At 41.5% G+C, this 17441-nt stretch overlaps 2 protein-coding genes across 3 annotated transcripts; both read left to right on the forward strand.

Annotated features, from left to right (window-relative positions):
* The first annotated feature begins 170 nt into the window (after nucleotides 1-170).
* Nucleotides 171-5367, forward strand: vps51 (VPS51 subunit of GARP complex). The gene is made up of 11 exons (XM_037467234.2): nucleotides 171-623; nucleotides 1079-1208; nucleotides 1313-1459; nucleotides 1549-1768; nucleotides 2006-2915; nucleotides 3000-3215; nucleotides 3386-3469; nucleotides 3548-3682; nucleotides 3771-3892; nucleotides 4331-4418; nucleotides 4496-5367. Exons 1-11 carry the CDS (start codon nucleotides 432-434, stop codon nucleotides 4754-4756), a joined length of 2505 nt encoding a protein of 834 aa, XP_037323131.1. The 5' UTR covers nucleotides 171-431; the 3' UTR covers nucleotides 4757-5367.
* A 424-nt stretch (nucleotides 5368-5791) lies between these two features.
* Nucleotides 5792-14620, forward strand: tm7sf2 (transmembrane 7 superfamily member 2). Of its 2 annotated transcripts, none has more exons than XM_037467236.2 (11): nucleotides 5792-5912; nucleotides 6617-6699; nucleotides 7394-7590; nucleotides 7833-7887; nucleotides 8274-8468; nucleotides 9396-9499; nucleotides 11098-11217; nucleotides 11361-11529; nucleotides 11608-11688; nucleotides 11885-12007; nucleotides 13300-14617. In XM_037467236.2, the coding sequence occupies exons 2-11, from the start codon at nucleotides 6627-6629 to the stop codon at nucleotides 13458-13460; spliced, it is 1278 nt and encodes a 425-aa protein (XP_037323133.2). In that variant the 5' UTR covers nucleotides 5792-5912; nucleotides 6617-6626; the 3' UTR covers nucleotides 13461-14617. The 2 variants fall into 2 exon arrangements, with proteins under 2 accessions (XP_037323133.2, XP_037323132.2); XM_037467235.2 differs by lacking the exon at nucleotides 5792-5912 and adding an exon at nucleotides 5936-6017 and having other exon boundaries at nucleotides 11608-11772; nucleotides 13300-14620.
* The last annotated feature ends 2821 nt before the right edge of the window (nucleotides 14621-17441 follow it).

Raw genomic sequence — 17441 nt, forward strand, 5'->3', positions numbered from 1 at the left:
GTACTTGATTACTTCTGACAATCTAAAAATGATAAATATCTATAGTACCGATTTATTGAAACCTTTATATTTGTGTAAAAGTTAACCGGAAGTGCGCCGTGTCAAACTAGAATTACGTTCCTAACGTAAGTACTTAGCTTATTCTCTTGACTATATTTACTCTTCGACGACGTAACATCGGATAGGTTACAAACCCGGAAGCAGTGACGTTTTCAAGCTAGCAGCTTGTGTATCAGGACAAAAATGCCATTTTCCATTTAATTGTACAGCAATATAAGCGAATTAAGAGCAGACAGCTAAACTAAACGAATGTCAGTCACTTTAGAGAACAAAGTTAACGTTTAAGTCTGTAGTTTTCTCCTTCCAGCTTAGACGCCTTCGTCGTCTTGGTTTATTATCGTTTGTACATTTCCCAGCCGACCGGGCGCGATATGGACGGAGAGGAGGACGGACTGGTGGCGCTGTCAGAGTCGGAGGAATCCAGCAGGAAGCGCAGGGTACACGGCATGCTGAAGCTCTACTACGGGATGAACGAGGAGGGAAAGGCCGCGGAGCAGGCCAAGTCCTTGGATCCCTGCGACATCAACGGGCCGCATTTTGACCACGAAGTATTCCTCAACAAGGTGACCAACTGTTTTAATTTAAACCCTTGTGTTTCTACGAGAATCCCAATAGTTGCTGAGCATGCCACTGATAATACAATAACCCATAGTGCAATTTTCTGTTTATTTTTCGGGATATATTATGATAATATTTTAATTAAGGATTTTTGTGTATGTATGACCATCAGCTGACCGTTTGAAGAGGTGGCGTGTTGCAACGTCTCTTTTGTAAAAACGCTGTCAGAACAATGCATGTATCATCGAACTTGCACACAAAGAATTGGACTGTATAGTTTTACTAAACAATACCAGTAAGCACACTGCAACTGAAGTTCTATGTGCACACACACACACACTGCATTAGTTGCTCTCTGTTGAATGATGGAATGTTTTGAAGGAAGCTGCTTTCTCAGTATTGCATCTATATAATGTTTAAATGTAATCTTGTCCTTTGTTGGTTTTGTGTCCGAATGCAGCTGAGGAGGGAGTGCTCCCTTGCAGAGTTGATGGACCAGGAGACCTGCATGGTCAAGCAGATCCGCTCTTTGGACAGTGACATGCAGACGCTGGTCTACGAAAACTACAATAAGTTCATATCTGCTACAGGTGAGGCAACGTCTTGCTCATTGTTAGGTTACTGATGAAATGTAGTTTGACTTTGCATTTTCGACTTGTGGATCGATGAACTTTCTTTTGCATGTTATTTTCAGACACCATAAGAAAGATGAAGAACGATTTCAAAAAGATGGAGGATGAAATGGATGGCTTGTCTGCCAACATGGCGGCAATAACAGATTTCAGTGCTAGTATCAGTGGTACACTGCAAGACCAACATGCGCAGATTACCAAACTCTCAGGTGAGGCCTGAACTGGAAGTTTGTTTTGTGTCTATTTTAGGGACTTCAAGGTGATTATTCTCATATTTTGGTCTCATTTTCCACCCTAGGGGTTCACACTCTGTTAAGGAAGCTGCAATTTCTCTTTGAACTGCCTGCCAGATTAAATAAGTGTCTGGAGCTGCAGGCCTATGCTCAGGCGGTGAGATCGCACCGCCGGGCCCGCTGTGTGCTGCAGCAGTACAGCCACCTGCCCTCCTTCAAGGGAATCCAGGACGACTGTCACGCCATCATGGATAAACTGGCACAGGAGCTTCGACAGAAGTTCAGGTAGGAATCTCTGACATTCACTTTGTAGACTCTACTGTGAGGAAACATCTCACACCTAAAAGTCGTTTTTTTAACCATAGAAAAAATTCTATAAACTCTTCTAGTTTTTAAAATTCTTCTAGTTTGTTCCATTATCTTTCCCTGATTTCAATTAAACTAATATTGCCAATTTGCTACATTCATGCTGAACCCTCCTGCAGATAAGTTACTTTTACCGGTTTTGTTGTGGCCTTACAGGGATGGAGGGTCAAGCGCTAAAGATTTATCTGAGTGTGTGGAGCTGCTGCTACAGTTGGACGAGCCAGCCGAGGAGCTCTGTGATAAATTCTTGAGCCATGCGAGGTCTCGCCTAGAGTTGGAGCTCCAGGGTCTGGAAGCGGAGATAACACCGTACCCGTCCGGCACTGCCATACAAGATGCTCCTGCACGCAGGCTGCCGTCGGCTGCAGCCTGCGGATCTCCGACCGATAAACTCCCTAAAACGGGAGCGATCCCTTCTCCCACCTCAAACACCGACATCCTGGAATTCATTGACAGGGGTTGCAACGAGTTTGTCAGCAGCTTATGTTTAGTCATAACATCCTATCAAGAACTGTTCATCACCCACGCTCGGACGGGCGAGCTCGCGTCCAAAAACATCCCCCAGATGGCGAATGCCAAGTTGAACGCCTTTGTGGACGATCTGGCTGCCCGGTATTTCTCGCTGGTGGAGCGGAGGATTCAAGAGGAGAAAGGGGTCGGGGATAACTCCCTCCTGGTCCGCGCACTCGACCGCTTCCACCGAAGACTTCAGGCTGTAACCAAACTGCTGCCGGGCTCCGCCGTGCCGCACCAGGGGACAGAGATTGTGATGCGGGCCGCAACGGAGCGCGTCAAGCAGTACCTCTCCGCCCTGCAGAGCTTCTACATGGACAGCTTGACGGACGTGCGGCAGGCCCTGGCGACGCCTCGGCTTGCTGGTGCCTCAGGGGCCGGAGGGGGAGCCCATTTCGGGGGGGCGGCCTCCGGCAGAGATGCTCCGACCAGCCTGCCAGAGCTGCTCTCCTCCCTATCAGCCTCCATTCTCAATCAGATTAAGTCAGTGTTGGCGTCAGTGCATCTCTTCACAGCAAAGGACATTACATTCTCCAATAAGCCGTACTTTAAGGTGAATGTTTTTTTTCTTCTTTGTTTGCCAGGTGCCTCAGAAAGTCATTTTCAACACCGCTGTTCCTGTCTGTCTTCTCTATAGGGGGAATTCTGCAGCCAGGGTGTACGTGAGAGCCTGGTGGTGAGCTTCATCAAGTTTGTCTGCCAGTCTTCTCGGCAGTTTTGCGACAATGCCGGAGACAAAGGAGGCTCGACTCCTCCGGCCCTTCTGTTGCTGCTGTCTCGCCTGTGCCTGGACTACGAGACCTCTACTATCACCTACATACTTACTCTCACAGATGAACAGTTCCTTGTGCAGGTAAATGGCTCCTCACCTAATGAATGCAGCTTTATGTAAAAAATGTCCATATTACACTGTAAAATACATTATCTAACAGCTTTTATTCTTGTAGAATGCATTTCTCTGTTTTTTTAAATTAACCTATAAAATGTCTAAACCCAGGTCTTCTCCTTATTGTACTTTCTTAGCACCACAGTCCTGTAACACCCGTCACGACTTTGTGTGCAGAAGCCAGGGAGGCAGCACAGAAACTCTTAAACCATTATGTAAAGGTAAAGACGTTCTTTTAATTAATCCTACAAACATTCATGTCTCACAATTAAAAAAATAAAATAATAATAATTCCGCAGGTTCAAGGACTGATAATCTCCCAGATGTTAAGAAAGAGCGTTGAAACGCGGGACTGGGTCAACACCATTGAGCCTCGCAATGTCCGCGCTGTGATGAAGCGAGTCGTAGAGGATACCACCTCGATTGACGTGCAGGTCACTGCTCACAATACATAAAACTCATTTTGTTTTCCTCACCGTGTAGGAGTAGGCCGTCTAATCAGTCGCCTCTGCTCTACCTCAGGTTGGTCTGTTGTACGAGGAAGGTGTGAGGAAAGCCCACAGCAGTGACTCCAGCAAAAGGACTTTTTCCGTCTACAGCAGCTCGAGGCAGCAAGCTCGCTACGCCGCCAGCTACACGCCAAGGTAACCGGGCAGTAAAACTAAAAGTGACAAAGAGTCGTCCTCCAGTGGCTTTGGGTTTGTTTGGTTTACAGACAGCGTTCTAATATGTTAACCACATATCAGACTGTACGAGTGTGAATGAACGAATGAAGCTGGGTGCTACTATATGTAGGAATAGTTTAGTAAAGATGGAAACCATGTAAATCTAGGCCATAACAAAAGAGCTCTTGAATCTAAAGTCAAGATACATCACTTCTCACTATTGTCACTGTGGCCAGTTACATTTGAGCCCCATTAAGTACCGTGCATTTTTCAGTCCCTGTGTGCTTGACTAGATGTTGCCTGTGTGAAGGCATACAACCACACAGCTACTGATTTGTTTTGTTTTTTTAAATCATGAAAATGTATGTATTTATGCTAATTGTGGACTGACCTGATCTGTCTTTTGTCTGCCTGCAGTGCTCCCATGGATACTAATCTACTGAGCAACATACACAAACTGTTTTCTGAGAGGATTGACATCTTTAGCTCCGTTGAGTTCAACAAGGTGGGTGCAGGTCTTCATGGTTGGGTGGTCTTAAGTGAAAAAACCTCTCTCACTCACACAGCCCTTTGTTGTCCCAGGTCTCCGTCATAACTGGAATTATAAAAATCAGTTTAAAGACGTTCCTGGAGTGTGTTCGCCTGCGCACCTTCGGCCGTTTCGGGCTGCAGCAGATCCAGGTTGACTGCCACTACCTGCAGATGTACCTGTGGCGGTTTGTCTCCGACGAGAACCTGGTACACTTCCTGCTGGATGAGATAGTGGGAAGCTCCGCCCACCGCTGCCTGGATCCTGCCCCGATGGAACAGAGTGTGATCGAAGTCATCTGTGAGCGGGGTTAAAGCTCAAAGTGCAGCACAGCCAGCGAGTCTTCTCCAAACACCTGATCACAAATCCAGACCGAAGGACAATATACACTGGAATCATGCGTCCAAATTTAAACACTTCCTCTTTACTTACTGTTAGTTGTTTAATCTATTGATTGAGATTCATAATACCATGTAAAACTGGCAGAATGATAGCAGAAACTACTGAAAGAATATAGAGAAGTCCTTCAACAATGAAGAAAATCCAACATAGTTGTGTTGTCAGAGATTCAGTTAATTTGAGATTGTTCAACACCACATCTAGGCCCGTGCCCTGCAAAGTGCACATGAACCTGGAGTACTTGATTTAATATTACAACAGTAATTTACACAATTATACAGAGTGTAATAAAGTACACCCCTCTCATACAAAGATAAAAGTCCATGAATTATCACTAATAAAAGCAACTATATAAGACATGATTTTCAAAATGTGTTTAATGTGAATACAGAAAATAAATAGCTGAAGAGAAACTTCTTCTCCTGTAATATTAAGGTCTGTTAGCTTTTGTTGCTGAATAATATGCTATCTGAATGCCTTTTGATGATGTAATCCCTATCGTATGCATTAAATTAACTACAACAGATTCACAGTAACTCTTGCTTTGAAGTTGGTTAAGTCAGTGTTTCTGTGATGGGATCACAACAGCCAAGAAGTGGGGTGGGGGGGGCAATGGCTCCCTCACCACTTTCTAGGCCCTTTTGAACTATCATTTATAAAAAGGTTTATGTGTACAGGGTGGAAGGGCTAGGGCTCTCTATTAGGTCTGTAGTCCAATATTAACATACATAAGGAATATTATTTTACTACCTAAAACGGGCGTTTTATAAATCACAAATGAGTCACTATCCTTGTATTATGTAAAAAAAAAAACCCAACATGCATTATTTCTTAACGTCTGTAGCCATTCCTCTTTCGTATGCGCTGTCGCCACCTGATGGGCTCCTTTGATTGGTCTAACCCTCTTGTACCCACCCTCTTCTGATAACCACGGAAGAATCCGATTGGCTTAGAGGCAGTTTCCTGCTATTCACCGTGTTTCGGGGGCGTTTCCATCTGCAGGCTGCTGGATGGTCGGATCGATTGGAAAACCATCCCAGTCCCGTCTACACACCTCCGTGCTTTACACCGGTAAGACGCTTCATTTGTTACAAGACACACGGCTTTGGGTTTTTTGGATTGAGCTGTATTTTGATTGGAAAGCCATCGTTTCTCTCGCGTTTCGATAATCCACAGGTAATGGACAGTAAACTGAAACGACCTCTGGTCTCATATCAGGAGTGTAGCCGCTCGGACACCCAAGAACCAACCTGAACTTTGTCTCTCTGGGTTACAATTCCAAACACGATGTAATAACACTGCAATACAACCCTAAAGTGCACATCCACATTGTTTCACAGACTTTGAAAAAATAAAAGTTAAAACGTGTTTCCACAGTCCACGTTTCTTTAACTGATGTGCTTTAAGTTTGGCATTTAACGTTATCGGGTAAATTGATGCTGCGTTGAACTAATGAAATGGTATCACCTGTTGGCGAGTCGACATCTGTTCCTCTGTCCTACAAGAAAACTTCTTTCACAGTTTGACATTTCTATGTAAATCCTAGCAAAGCCAAAGTCAACTTTAGCTGTTAATACATAATAGTATAACATAATAATATACATTTAAAATAAGTAATCTCAGGTTGTAACTACAGAACATTGTTAAAAATTGCCATTAACAAGGATGCCTATTTCCTCCTGTCATTTGTGCCAATTGTATTTTCCATCTAATTACAATTATTTTACTTCCCGAAATGTCTTAATTTTGATCTTAATTCTTGATTATTTTCACAGGGGACCAATAATGAGGCCAAACAGTCAAGCTCTCAAACACAGATCCTTACACGAAACAGAGAGGGAATTTGGAGGAACCCTTGGTGAGGCACAGCAGGTCTCATCGCCTTTTGCAGCCACCAACTAATCATTTTATTCAGGACATTTGCCTACTCCCTCCATGCCACAAACTCGGCACTGATACTATGCTGCAGCTAAGCCTAAAATATGTCATGTATATATTCATGTACTTTCGTCATGTGCTTGCCACTTGCTCACACTACTACGATACTGAAGAGCTGCACGTACTTCCTAGTGAACAAAAGGAAGAGCTGAATGACAAGGAGGTTTACTGCTGGCATTAGTACTCATTTATTAATTGTGATACAGAGACACTGTCTCAGGATATTTGTTTTTTCATAAGAGCTCTGTTACAATAGAAATAAAAAATTAAACTTACTGATGTCAAGATCATAGCATGAAGGAGACTGTTCAACACAGCTTTAATTATGAATCAACACAACAAACCAAATAAGATTTGTCATTGTGGACAGTTAATATTTCACATTTGACTGAACTGAACGTGACCGCTGACTTTTTGCTACTTTGCAGCGATTCAACAGGATTCATTATTTAATTTATTTTGTACCCCACGTTTGCTATCTGGTACAGTACATAGTCCCACTCTGCCCCACTATTACTTTTTCCCAGTGATGTCTCTTTATTGCGTCACAGTAGTTCTGCTCAGCGATAATAGTCAGGGTTTTATCCCACTTGCTAATATACAATCCCTCCCAGGTGCCGTATGCATACCCGTCCTTCTCCCGCTGACGGTGCTGTTCCTGATCAGTGTGAGCCGATCCCCTGGGGCCAGCTTGCTCCAGTGGCCCCCTGCCGTCCCCTCCACTGACCAGCTATGGGACCCTGTGGCCCCCGTTCTTCTGCTGGGCTGGATTGCTCTGCATGGCCTCCTCTACGCGATGCCGCTAGGAAAGGTAAGACTCGTTAAATTACCAGTGACACCGGCTTTGGTTATGAACACATCAAATGAAGTGCTACGTTTGGCTAAAATATTTTGAGTGCATATAAGAGCTTAGAGGAGACACTGTGGATAGAAAGTAATAAACGACAATTGTTTTAAATAATGAAAAAGAGATTTAATGTCGCATTCAATTGTTCAGGTTTTTATTTCAATATTTAATTTGTTCAAATTCAAAATGAGTGAATTTACCTGCAGGTGTCGCAAGGATTAGCGCTGAGGGATGGAACGCGCCTCAAGTATCCCATAAATGGTACATACATTACTGATCTTTAAAAAACATGAGCCTTGCAGCACATTATTTGTTTTAATTTTATCATTATTTATCATTATATCATTGGATATTTCACAGTTTATGTGTTTTTTCACATTTGTTTTTCTCTGCTGCAGCGCAATTTACCTGCTGATATACTTTTCCCAGGAGGATCCGAAAGTCATGTTTCTTTATGTATCTTTTAGTTTGGCCTCTTAACCCTTTCAAGCAAGTGGGACCCTGAGCTAAAGTTTACTTTAGTTACACAATCAGAAGTTTTATCACTTCCAACTTTTTTACATTTCTTTTAAAACCTGCCTGTGTGTGTCTGTTCATCCTTCTCCCCTCGGCTGCAGCATTTAGCTTAGTTTGTTTCTCTCCCTCAGGTTTTCATGGCCTGTGCGTCAGCGGCGTGTTGCTGATGTTATTACTGGCGCTCGGGGCTCCGCTGGGGTCTCTGTTTGAGCTGCTGTTGCCTCTAGCAGTGTGTGCAATAGCGCTGTCATTCCTGTTCTCCATCTACCTCTACATCCGCTCCTTTTGGGTTCCGTCTCATGCTCTTGCTTTGGGGGGAAACACAGGTGAGAGGGGAGGTTCACCACTAAAGGATGCATCCGTCTTACTGTTTTATAATAGTTCCTAGTGTGCATTCGCAGGCCTCTTTTGTTGTTGGATAGTTTTGGTATTCCTGTGAGTAATTATCTAACGGCCGAGCTCTTCAGGAGCCTGCGGGCATCGAGTGAATCCTCTTGTCGAGGAAGCTGACCCACCTGCTCCACCGTGTAGCCTCTGAAGGCAAAAAACCCAGAGAACAGTTTCTGCTAGCTGATGGTTAAGTTTGATCTTAGTTTTTGAAAGTACACAAACAGCAAGGCTACAACAAGATTGTGGTGCCGGTGCCACACTATAACTTCATGGTGCTTCAGCTCACATGGAGCTAATCAAGTGGTAAATGGTGTTTTTAACCAAATGTAGGTTTGAGAAAGCTGAATAAAAGAAGTCATGGGCTAAAGAGATGAAGATATATACCTGCTTAAATAATTCTAAAACTAATGGTATGCCTCCTCTGTGTTAAGTGTTTTTGTAGTCATTGTGAGCATATTAATATAATGACAGCGTGAACATCTAGCTCAAAGTACGGCCTCACACAGCTGCAAGCATTTTGTAAGATGAAACAAAATGGAAAATACAAATGCTTTCCGGCCTTCATTACTGTTCTTCCGTGTAAGGTAGTTCTTTAAAAGGGTAGAAAGCAATAAATGACAATTTTAATACCAGATTTAATGACACCTGATGATAAATATGTCCTTTGAATAGAGCCGTCAGTGTGGATAACAATATGTATACATACAAAACCCTGGTTTATATTTAATCAATAAGGTGGTGAGGATCTCATTAATGTTAAAATGATGTGTAAATGTACTGTTCCTGCGCACTGAAAGCACAGAATTACTTTGTCCTGTTATCCTGTGGATTAATTGTAGCCTCCATTCCTCCGTCCTGTCTAGGAAATCCCCTCTATGACTTCTTCATCGGACGGGAGCTGAACCCCCGGATTGGAAACTTTGACTTTAAATATTTCTGTGAGCTCAGACCGGGTCTGATTGGCTGGGTGAGTTAATCTGCAGCGGTGAACTGTCAATTCACTTTCTATTTGTTTTGTAAAACTTTGTTAAGTCGTCATTTCTAAAAGCTGAAATGAAGCCTTTGTTATTTTCTAATACAAAGATAATTTTTTGATTTGTTTTAGAGAGCCCACCAACCAGCAGGTGGCAATGTAGCTCTCCACTAATCTTCCACAATAATTAGCAGTCAGAATCAAAAGCCTTCCTCCCTGATGACCTGACACAGTGAGACATTTGTTTCAGGGCAGGCTTGATCATTTATGTTTGAGTCAGAATCACGAGGCGAAATATAGAAGATTACAGCAGGTTACTCTGTATCCTCACTAGTCCGAAAAAAAATATCTTAAGAGACAGTAAAAGGAGTGAGTCATTCTGGAAATTGTCAAGATACTAAGTCCTTTATTCAAGTTGTTTTGTCTCTGCGTTCACAGTATAAACAGTAAAACCTTTGCACATGTGAATGTTCTGGAGCCAGGTGCGTAGGAGAGGACAGAAACAGCTTTTACCAACTGGCTACAGACAGTGTGTGGGAGATGTGTGTTTCCTGTTGAATGTTTAAACGATATACTTTTAACTTTGAACATTTTACAATTGCTGAAAATGACATTTTAAGGGCTAATAATTCTAAATTATTTAGTGCTTTAAAAACATGCATAAATAAACCAATAACGAGCCTCTCAATACTCTCAATAGAGTATTAAATGTTGATTCATGCATTATGCATGTGTGATATGTTAGATCCGGGAAAGATAAATCATTTTATACTGCAGGGAGAACAATATGTCTTACAATAATGATCAATTCAGGAAAGTATTATTTTTGAGCTAATCATGAGAAGAGATGAGTTGAGTTATAATTTCAACATTTTGACCTTTAAAACAAAAACAAAAAACACTTTGTTCTCATGGCAAACTTAACAACCTGCAGTCATGGATGCATCAGAATCGTAATGCACACACTTTGCATAAATAAACTCTACCCTCTCTGTCCATTTTTATAGACTTGTTTTTTTATTTAATGGTAACGTTCCCTGCGTAGCTACTTTAGTCTGTGCAACCCATGCAAGTCCATACAGCAACAGCTGTCCCATGAATTCTGTTTTAACGAAGCCTATCATATTCAGTTTTTAGTGACATTTTTGGAAATGTGTAACTTCAAGTAATGTTTTTTCCTGAGTTCACAGTCAAAAGTGATTTCTTTTCCTCCTTATTTACATACATGAGGAGGGGCATATACATGGGAACACTTGTCATGTTCGCAAAATCCAACAATGCAGTTATTATAGCAGATGAATTATTTATGTTAGTGCTGATGTATTGGATTGCTTTAGATCTAAATAGGAACCTAATTAGGAGGCCACTTAGTATTAGGCTATTGTCTCTGGATTGAATGTTTGTGTTGGGTTGCAGTTTTTATGCAAGTCTTCTTGTTGTCTCATTGTTTGTTGTGTGTTTGATGTTTCCCATGTCGGTGAATTTTTGTTTGCATCCAGTTAATCACTTAATGAATTTGGCATTCAATACTTGGCAAGTGAAGCTAAAAAATGTTGCAGGGCTTGTTCATCAGTATTCACTTCACCTCTCAGGTGGTCATTAACCTTGGCATGATGATGAAAGAGGTGGAGCTTCGCGGTTCCCCCTCACTCGCCATGATGCTGGTCAACAGTTTCCAGCTGCTGTATGTGGCAGATGCTCTGTGGAATGAGGTGAGTACTGAGCATCCTTAAGCCATACACATATTACCATTTCTGGCCTTGCACATGTTAAATAAATGGCACACCACAAGGTGAGAGATCCTTATAACTTCATTAGTGTTTTTTACTACTTTATCCCGTGTGTTTTAATACAGGAGGCTGTTCTGACAACCATGGACATTGTGCATGATGGTTTTGGCTTCATGTTGGTCTTCGGCGACCTGGCCTGGGTTCCCTTCACATACGGCCTGCAGGCCTCCTTCCTTGTTGAGCACCCGCAGGCGCTTAGTTCCCTCGGATCACTAACCATTATAGCACTGAATGGTAATCAATGTTCATCTCCCATATGTTGTGTGTGCCGGTTAAAGATCGCAACATTGACAATTATCTCTTTGCCATCAGGTATTGGATATTATATTTTCAGAAAATCCAACTCACAGAAGAACCAGTTCAGACGAGACCCCACACATCCAAGTGTTGCAAGTCAGTCATCTTTCAAGACTGTGGCCCTTTTCAAGCTGGTGTTTTCTGAATCAAGACAAATACTCCCACATTGCACTCTTTCACGTATGATTATGTGTCCCAACACATGCTGTATATAACAGAGTGAAGTGGGTGTTGATATGTGAAGGACTTGCACTTCTTGCACCTTTTATATATCACCGTTCTCCACTTGCAGGACTGGAGACCATCGCCACAGCAACAGGGAAACGTCTGCTGGTGTCTGGCTGGTGGGGGCTCGTCCGACATCCCAATTACCTCGGTGACCTCCTCATGGCTCTGGCATGGTCCCTGCCATGTGGTAGGAATGCTTAAAATCCTCTAGAAGACATGTTTTGCATACAGTGAGCCATAACACTTATTGATAAAACCCTTCGTTTTGTCTGACAGCCAAAGCCCAAAATCGGTATTCACACCGGGATTGAAAAGGTCATTTTAAGTTGCATAATTTTCCATTGGGGGAGTTATTTTTGAGTTGGTGCTTATGAATGAGTGCATCTTTGGTAATGGTCTGTTACATGGCCGAGCCATTTGGTTCATATAGCATTTGAAAGCAGGGGTTTGTTTCTTTGGTGCCCTTTTTCAATCAGATTTAGACCATTCTGTTATTTGTTTGTCTAAAATCATCCCGTCCATCAACCAGACACAAAATGCTCCAGGCTTAGCTTAGTGTGCGTCTGTTGTTAAATGTTGTGCAAATAGTGTGCAGTGGGTTTCTAAAGCTTTCCACTGAAAACAGATGGACGAAGCGGCTGAAAACCCCATTATCAGAGCAGTGAGGCTGAACCAAATACAATAAAGCTGCAGGCTGGACAATCAAAACAATTAACTGAAATATGCCTGAAAGCTTGGGGGGACTGTCACATCATTACGATGTGTGTGAGTCCACATGCAAGTAACTAAGTAGCTATGAAAATACAGTTTTTACAGCGACAAATTAACACAGTAAGACGTACAAATCAGCCAATATCTTCAGATACACTGCGCTATCAAGACACTTTGGTTGCCTCCAGGAAAGCATTGTATTTCCTTCCTTCCCTTTTTAGATAAGTAAACACTATTTTTTTTAGCAGAAGCAATAAAGGCAGCAACAAAGTGTGGTCTTTGTTCTTCTGTACGCTGCCATATATTCCCTCGAAAACGCACTCCCTCAAATGGAGTTTGTCAGACTTTAGTTCCAGCCGACACATTCTGCTCATTATTCAAACTAAATGTGACTCATGGTGGAGCTGCCTTTGTAATTGAGATGTACAGTAGAATCTGCCTTCATTTCCATTGCAAAAGTCATAACCAACTAAATTATGGATTTTAAAAAAGAAAAAGAGGTATGAAACCTGCACAGAGAAATAGGAACATCCAGACCTTGACTGAAAGGCTAAAACATTTTTCTGAAAAACATTCTACACCTACAAAAAATGACCCTTGAGGTGAATCAACACCAGAAACATTATGAGCTTAATGAAACCAGAATTCACTGCAGGGCTCTTGTATAATGCAGTAAGAAAAGATAATGTACAGCTACATGTACAGGAAGGTGTGCACTTGTCATTATGTTGTGTTTACTCCTGCTATGCATTTCTGTCTTTTCTGTAGGATTCTCCCATCTTCTGCCTTACTTCTATGTGATATATTTCACTGTGTTGCTGATTCACCGAGAGGACCGCGATGAGAGACAGTGCAGAGCCAAATACGGACTCGCTTGGGACACCTACTGTCGCCGTGTCCCCTACAGGATCTTCCCTTATATCTACTGAACAGGAAAGCAAACAGGGGGAATGGGACCAAAACTACCCATCACACATTCCGCAATAACTTGAAATAAGAATATTCTTTTCCACTTCTGCAGACCACAATATATTACACAGTTCAGTTACTGGGTATCTGCAGGGATTTCGTAATTTAAAAAACGGCTTTGCTTTAAAACCTCAGAGGAAACTGATATTTGTGTATCAGTCTGCATTCACTGGACTTTGGTTCAGCTTAAGCAGAGTCTTATGAGTACATTCACCTCAAATATTGTGATAAACTTGAGAAAATCTTCAATCCAGAAAAAGAAAATACATTTCCCTGTACACAGTAGAACCTATTTTAATGGATAAGAATGGGTCAAAGAATATTACCATGGCCGTTTGTTGTTTTTGTGTGTATGGGGGAAATACGTTGAACAAATAAAAATAAGAAACAAACACTTGATCATGTATCGTAATTGCCCATATTAGAGTCTCTGACCAAACACAAAAAATATTGTGTTAATATTAGGGCCGGGACTTTAGCACGTTAATTAGGATTAATTAATTACAATGTGAATTAAGATTAATTAATTACACAAAAAATAACACATTAAACTTTTTTTACGCATTTTTACACTTTTCTTTTGCACCGCGGAACGTTTCTCAGTGGATGAGTTTCGGAGGACCGATTATACTGGAGCACCAACTAGCGTTCATGACTTCAGACAACAACAAACCACAGTGAACATGAACGAAGAAGCTGAAGAGACTGTGTCGGTTGGCCCCGTGAATGGGAAATCTTATTATAATAAACACACGGATGGAAGCGTCGATAAGAGCGTGGTTGTGTGCAAGCTGTGCAACAAGGAATTCACATCGAGCCTCAAGTATCACCTCAACGCAAAACAATTAGCAGCTAGCGTGGACGTACGAGGACCCACACCCAACCCACACTGCACCAGATGACTGGTTTAAGGACCAGGGTAACTAAGTCCACGTCTGAAAAAATAACCAATGTTCTGAATGTACTTGAAAGTATTGGTCTACTTAAAAAAACATAGTTTACAGGTCTACTTACCTATAGGCTACCTGAATTTCTGAAAGTACTATATTTCTAAATATGCTATTGCTACACTTGTCTGCTGGAATTGGTTGAACAAAAATAAAAATCCATGTGAAAAAAATTACTTCTCACTGTTCTCAGGTCAAATATTTATGCAATTAAAATGCAATTAATTTTGATTAATTAATTACAAAGCGTCTAATTAATTAGATTAATATTTTTAATCGAGTCCCGGCCCTAGTTAATATGAATGAGCTCAAAAGCTTGTATATGAAGAACAGAATCAATGTCTTTTCAACCTGTGAAGAAAAACCAATAGCTGTGTAAGTTTATAACAACCTCTTACAACCTGTCACCATCAGGCTCTTTGAATGTATTGTCTTGCTGGATTACAGTCTTAATAGCAGACATCCCACCAGCTTGTAGGCTTCTTCTCAGTCTTCAGCTTTGAATTTGCAAATGTTCCGAATGACTCCCAAGGAAAAATTAGTTTGCGGGCTGCATTAGCACAACTAAATGGCCTCAATCATCATTTAAGCAGTGCTCCATCCCGAAGCCTGGGAGCAGAGAAGGTTGTTTCACTCTGTGGATGCCAGGTGGTTATATTGTTAACGGACCCGTTTTTTTTAATAGGTGCTTACTTAGGTTGGTTATTACGGCCGATTCAATTGGTTCACATGGCATTTCAAAAACAAGGCAAGGTCGAGAAAACAAGTCTGTTTTTCCCTTGTAACATTTATTATGTTAACAGCCAGTCCAAAATCAAAGTGGCAAATCAAAATGTAAATCCCTCTGCGTTTGCACTGCAGATGAAATTGCTGTCACATCGCAGCGAGGTGCCCACACAGACGACAGAGCTCCCTGCTGATGTGCACCTTCATTTTCACCTTTTAAGCCCATTTACCGTACAGTTGGCCCCTGACCTCGCCTACTTAGCACGTAAGCTCTTTTTTGTCGTGTTTCGTACCCTAAGTGCTAATTCGGAATGACATTGTGGTATGTTATTATAATATTATGTATTAATTCAGCATGGCTTCATGCTGAATTAATACATAATATTATATTTTATGTAAATATGTATTTTTCTTCTGTTTTTGTTTTGTTATTGTAACACTTTATGCTTCTGTTAGGAAACGGCAAAATGTAATATTATTGATATTCTCATTCGATAGTTATTTGAATGTTGAATAGTTTTGTGTGAAAATGATTCTATATTTTGTGACAGTATGTGGTACATGGTGGCTTATCATGATAAATCCTCTTTCATCACCGTTGTTGCACCACCATTCAAATGAAAGTAGCAATTTTACTTTACAGGACAAGTATCATTTCTGCATCATCTTTCACTAAAGTCTTGGGCCTGATAAGACTGTCTCAGAGTCTGGGACAGACAGGACGGGTGGACTGGTTGGAGTGGGAGCGAGTTTAGTGGATTAGTTATTGGTGGGCAGACATGTTGAGTCGTCTGCTTTTACTGAGACAGATAAGTGGAGAATTCAAAGATAGATCATACATCTTTGAGAATGAACAGCAGGGAACCTGGGCAGAGGAAGACTTTTCTGTCCACAAAACGTAGAGTATCTTCTTTTTAAGCATTATGCAAATGTAAATGATACAAACAACCGTGATGATTGCATCACTCTACGAAAGAGAAAGTCAACACTGCTAGGCAACGTAATGTATATTGTTTATACCTATCATGTAATGTTTGCTGTGTTGATGTTTTCTAGTCCTGAAGAGGATTGTCAGGTTATTGATTTACGTATGTGCTCGCTACTCTTGCCATGGTGCCTCGTTTTTATTCATTATTGGCATTTTTTTAAACTTCTCTCGTCCGATGTTAGCTGGGATGGACTCCTGCCCCCGCGACCCTGTATGAAGGATGAGCGGCTTTGAAGATAGATGAAGGGATGGATATCTGAGTTTTGGTTCTTTTCTGGATGTCTTGAGTTGGCTCAAGTTACGCTCAAGTCTCTTTAAGGACTGACAATTACCTGACAAATGTGTATTTATAATACTGTTGGACACAATCAGCAATTGTTAAGAAAGTACACCTGTTCCTCTTTCCTACTTTGGGGCGATACATCTAAAATCTGTTAGCTTCAGCAAGAGAAATATTTAGGAAAACTGTTTTATTTGTGATCAAGGTGGTTATTTTATAATTTAGGTTGTTTCAAACTCGCCACAGAACGGTCTGTACAAAATGATTAAATAAATACATTCTGTTGTTTTTAGTGTGCCACTCAACTATTATCTTGTCTATTCATCTATCTATATCCAACAATGTCTTGTCTTCATCTTTATCTATCTCTTGTAGTAAAATGTTCCACCTTTGAGTTGATATGCTGTCACTTCTCAGAATCATGTTCTTGTTGCTGTCAGTAACCTAGTCAGTGTACAGTATGTCCTTGTGGTCTTCCTCTATGTACCCATGTCCATACAGCAATAATAATATGCAACATTCTGGAGTGTCGTGCATAATAATGAATGAGCAAAATGTGTGTGTGTGTTTGTGTCCAGACGCAACCGCCTCTGCATGTGTGCGTGCACTTGCTGAATGTGTATGCCAATTGTGACGTTTCAGGCCCATCAGTTTTCAACCAGTTTCCATGGTAACATCTCTCTGAGAGCAGAGACGTAGGAGAGCGGGCAAAGGAGTTGAGACAATTATAGTGGTGAAGAGTGCTGAGAAAGGAAGAGCCAGGGAGTGTGAACAGCGTGAACCATGGCATGAGAATCGTGTCTCATGAGTGAGCAAAGAGTTGTTTCGGTGCGAGCATCTTGCAGGTGTTCGGCACAGAAGCCTTACGGTTTTGGTCGCCATGACTACGTACATTGATTATATTTTATGTGTAAGTGATCGAATGTGAAATTTTAAAAGAATGCATTGCGCAGAAAAGCTATGTATTGGATTTGAGTGTGTGTGTGAGAGCCTCATAGTG

Source organism: Pungitius pungitius, chromosome 16 (assembly GCF_949316345.1).
Source record: "Pungitius pungitius chromosome 16, fPunPun2.1, whole genome shotgun sequence".
Taxonomy (NCBI): domain Eukaryota; kingdom Metazoa; phylum Chordata; class Actinopteri; order Perciformes; family Gasterosteidae; genus Pungitius; species Pungitius pungitius.

What these genes read in the sequence shown, in the direction of transcription:
- tm7sf2 (XM_037467235.2), top strand. Translation starts at nt 6,627, where the DNA reads ATGAGGCCAAACAGTCAAGCTCTCAAACACAGATCCTTACACGAAACA. An exon ending in CCTCAAGTATCCCATAAATG is followed by an intron (nt 7,888 to 8,273) that starts GTACATACATTA and finishes TCTCTCCCTCAG; the next exon opens with GTTTTCATGGCCTGTGCGTC. An exon ending in GACCGGGTCTGATTGGCTGG is followed by an intron (nt 9,500 to 11,097) that starts GTGAGTTAATCT and finishes TTCACCTCTCAG; the next exon opens with GTGGTCATTAACCTTGGCAT.
- vps51 (XM_037467234.2), top strand. Translation starts at nt 432, where the DNA reads ATGGACGGAGAGGAGGACGGACTGGTGGCGCTGTCAGAGTCGGAGGAA. An exon ending in ACGAAGTATTCCTCAACAAG is followed by an intron (nt 624 to 1,078) that starts GTGACCAACTGT and finishes GTCCGAATGCAG; the next exon opens with CTGAGGAGGGAGTGCTCCCT. An exon ending in TAAGTTCATATCTGCTACAG is followed by an intron (nt 1,209 to 1,312) that starts GTGAGGCAACGT and finishes TGTTATTTTCAG; the next exon opens with ACACCATAAGAAAGATGAAG.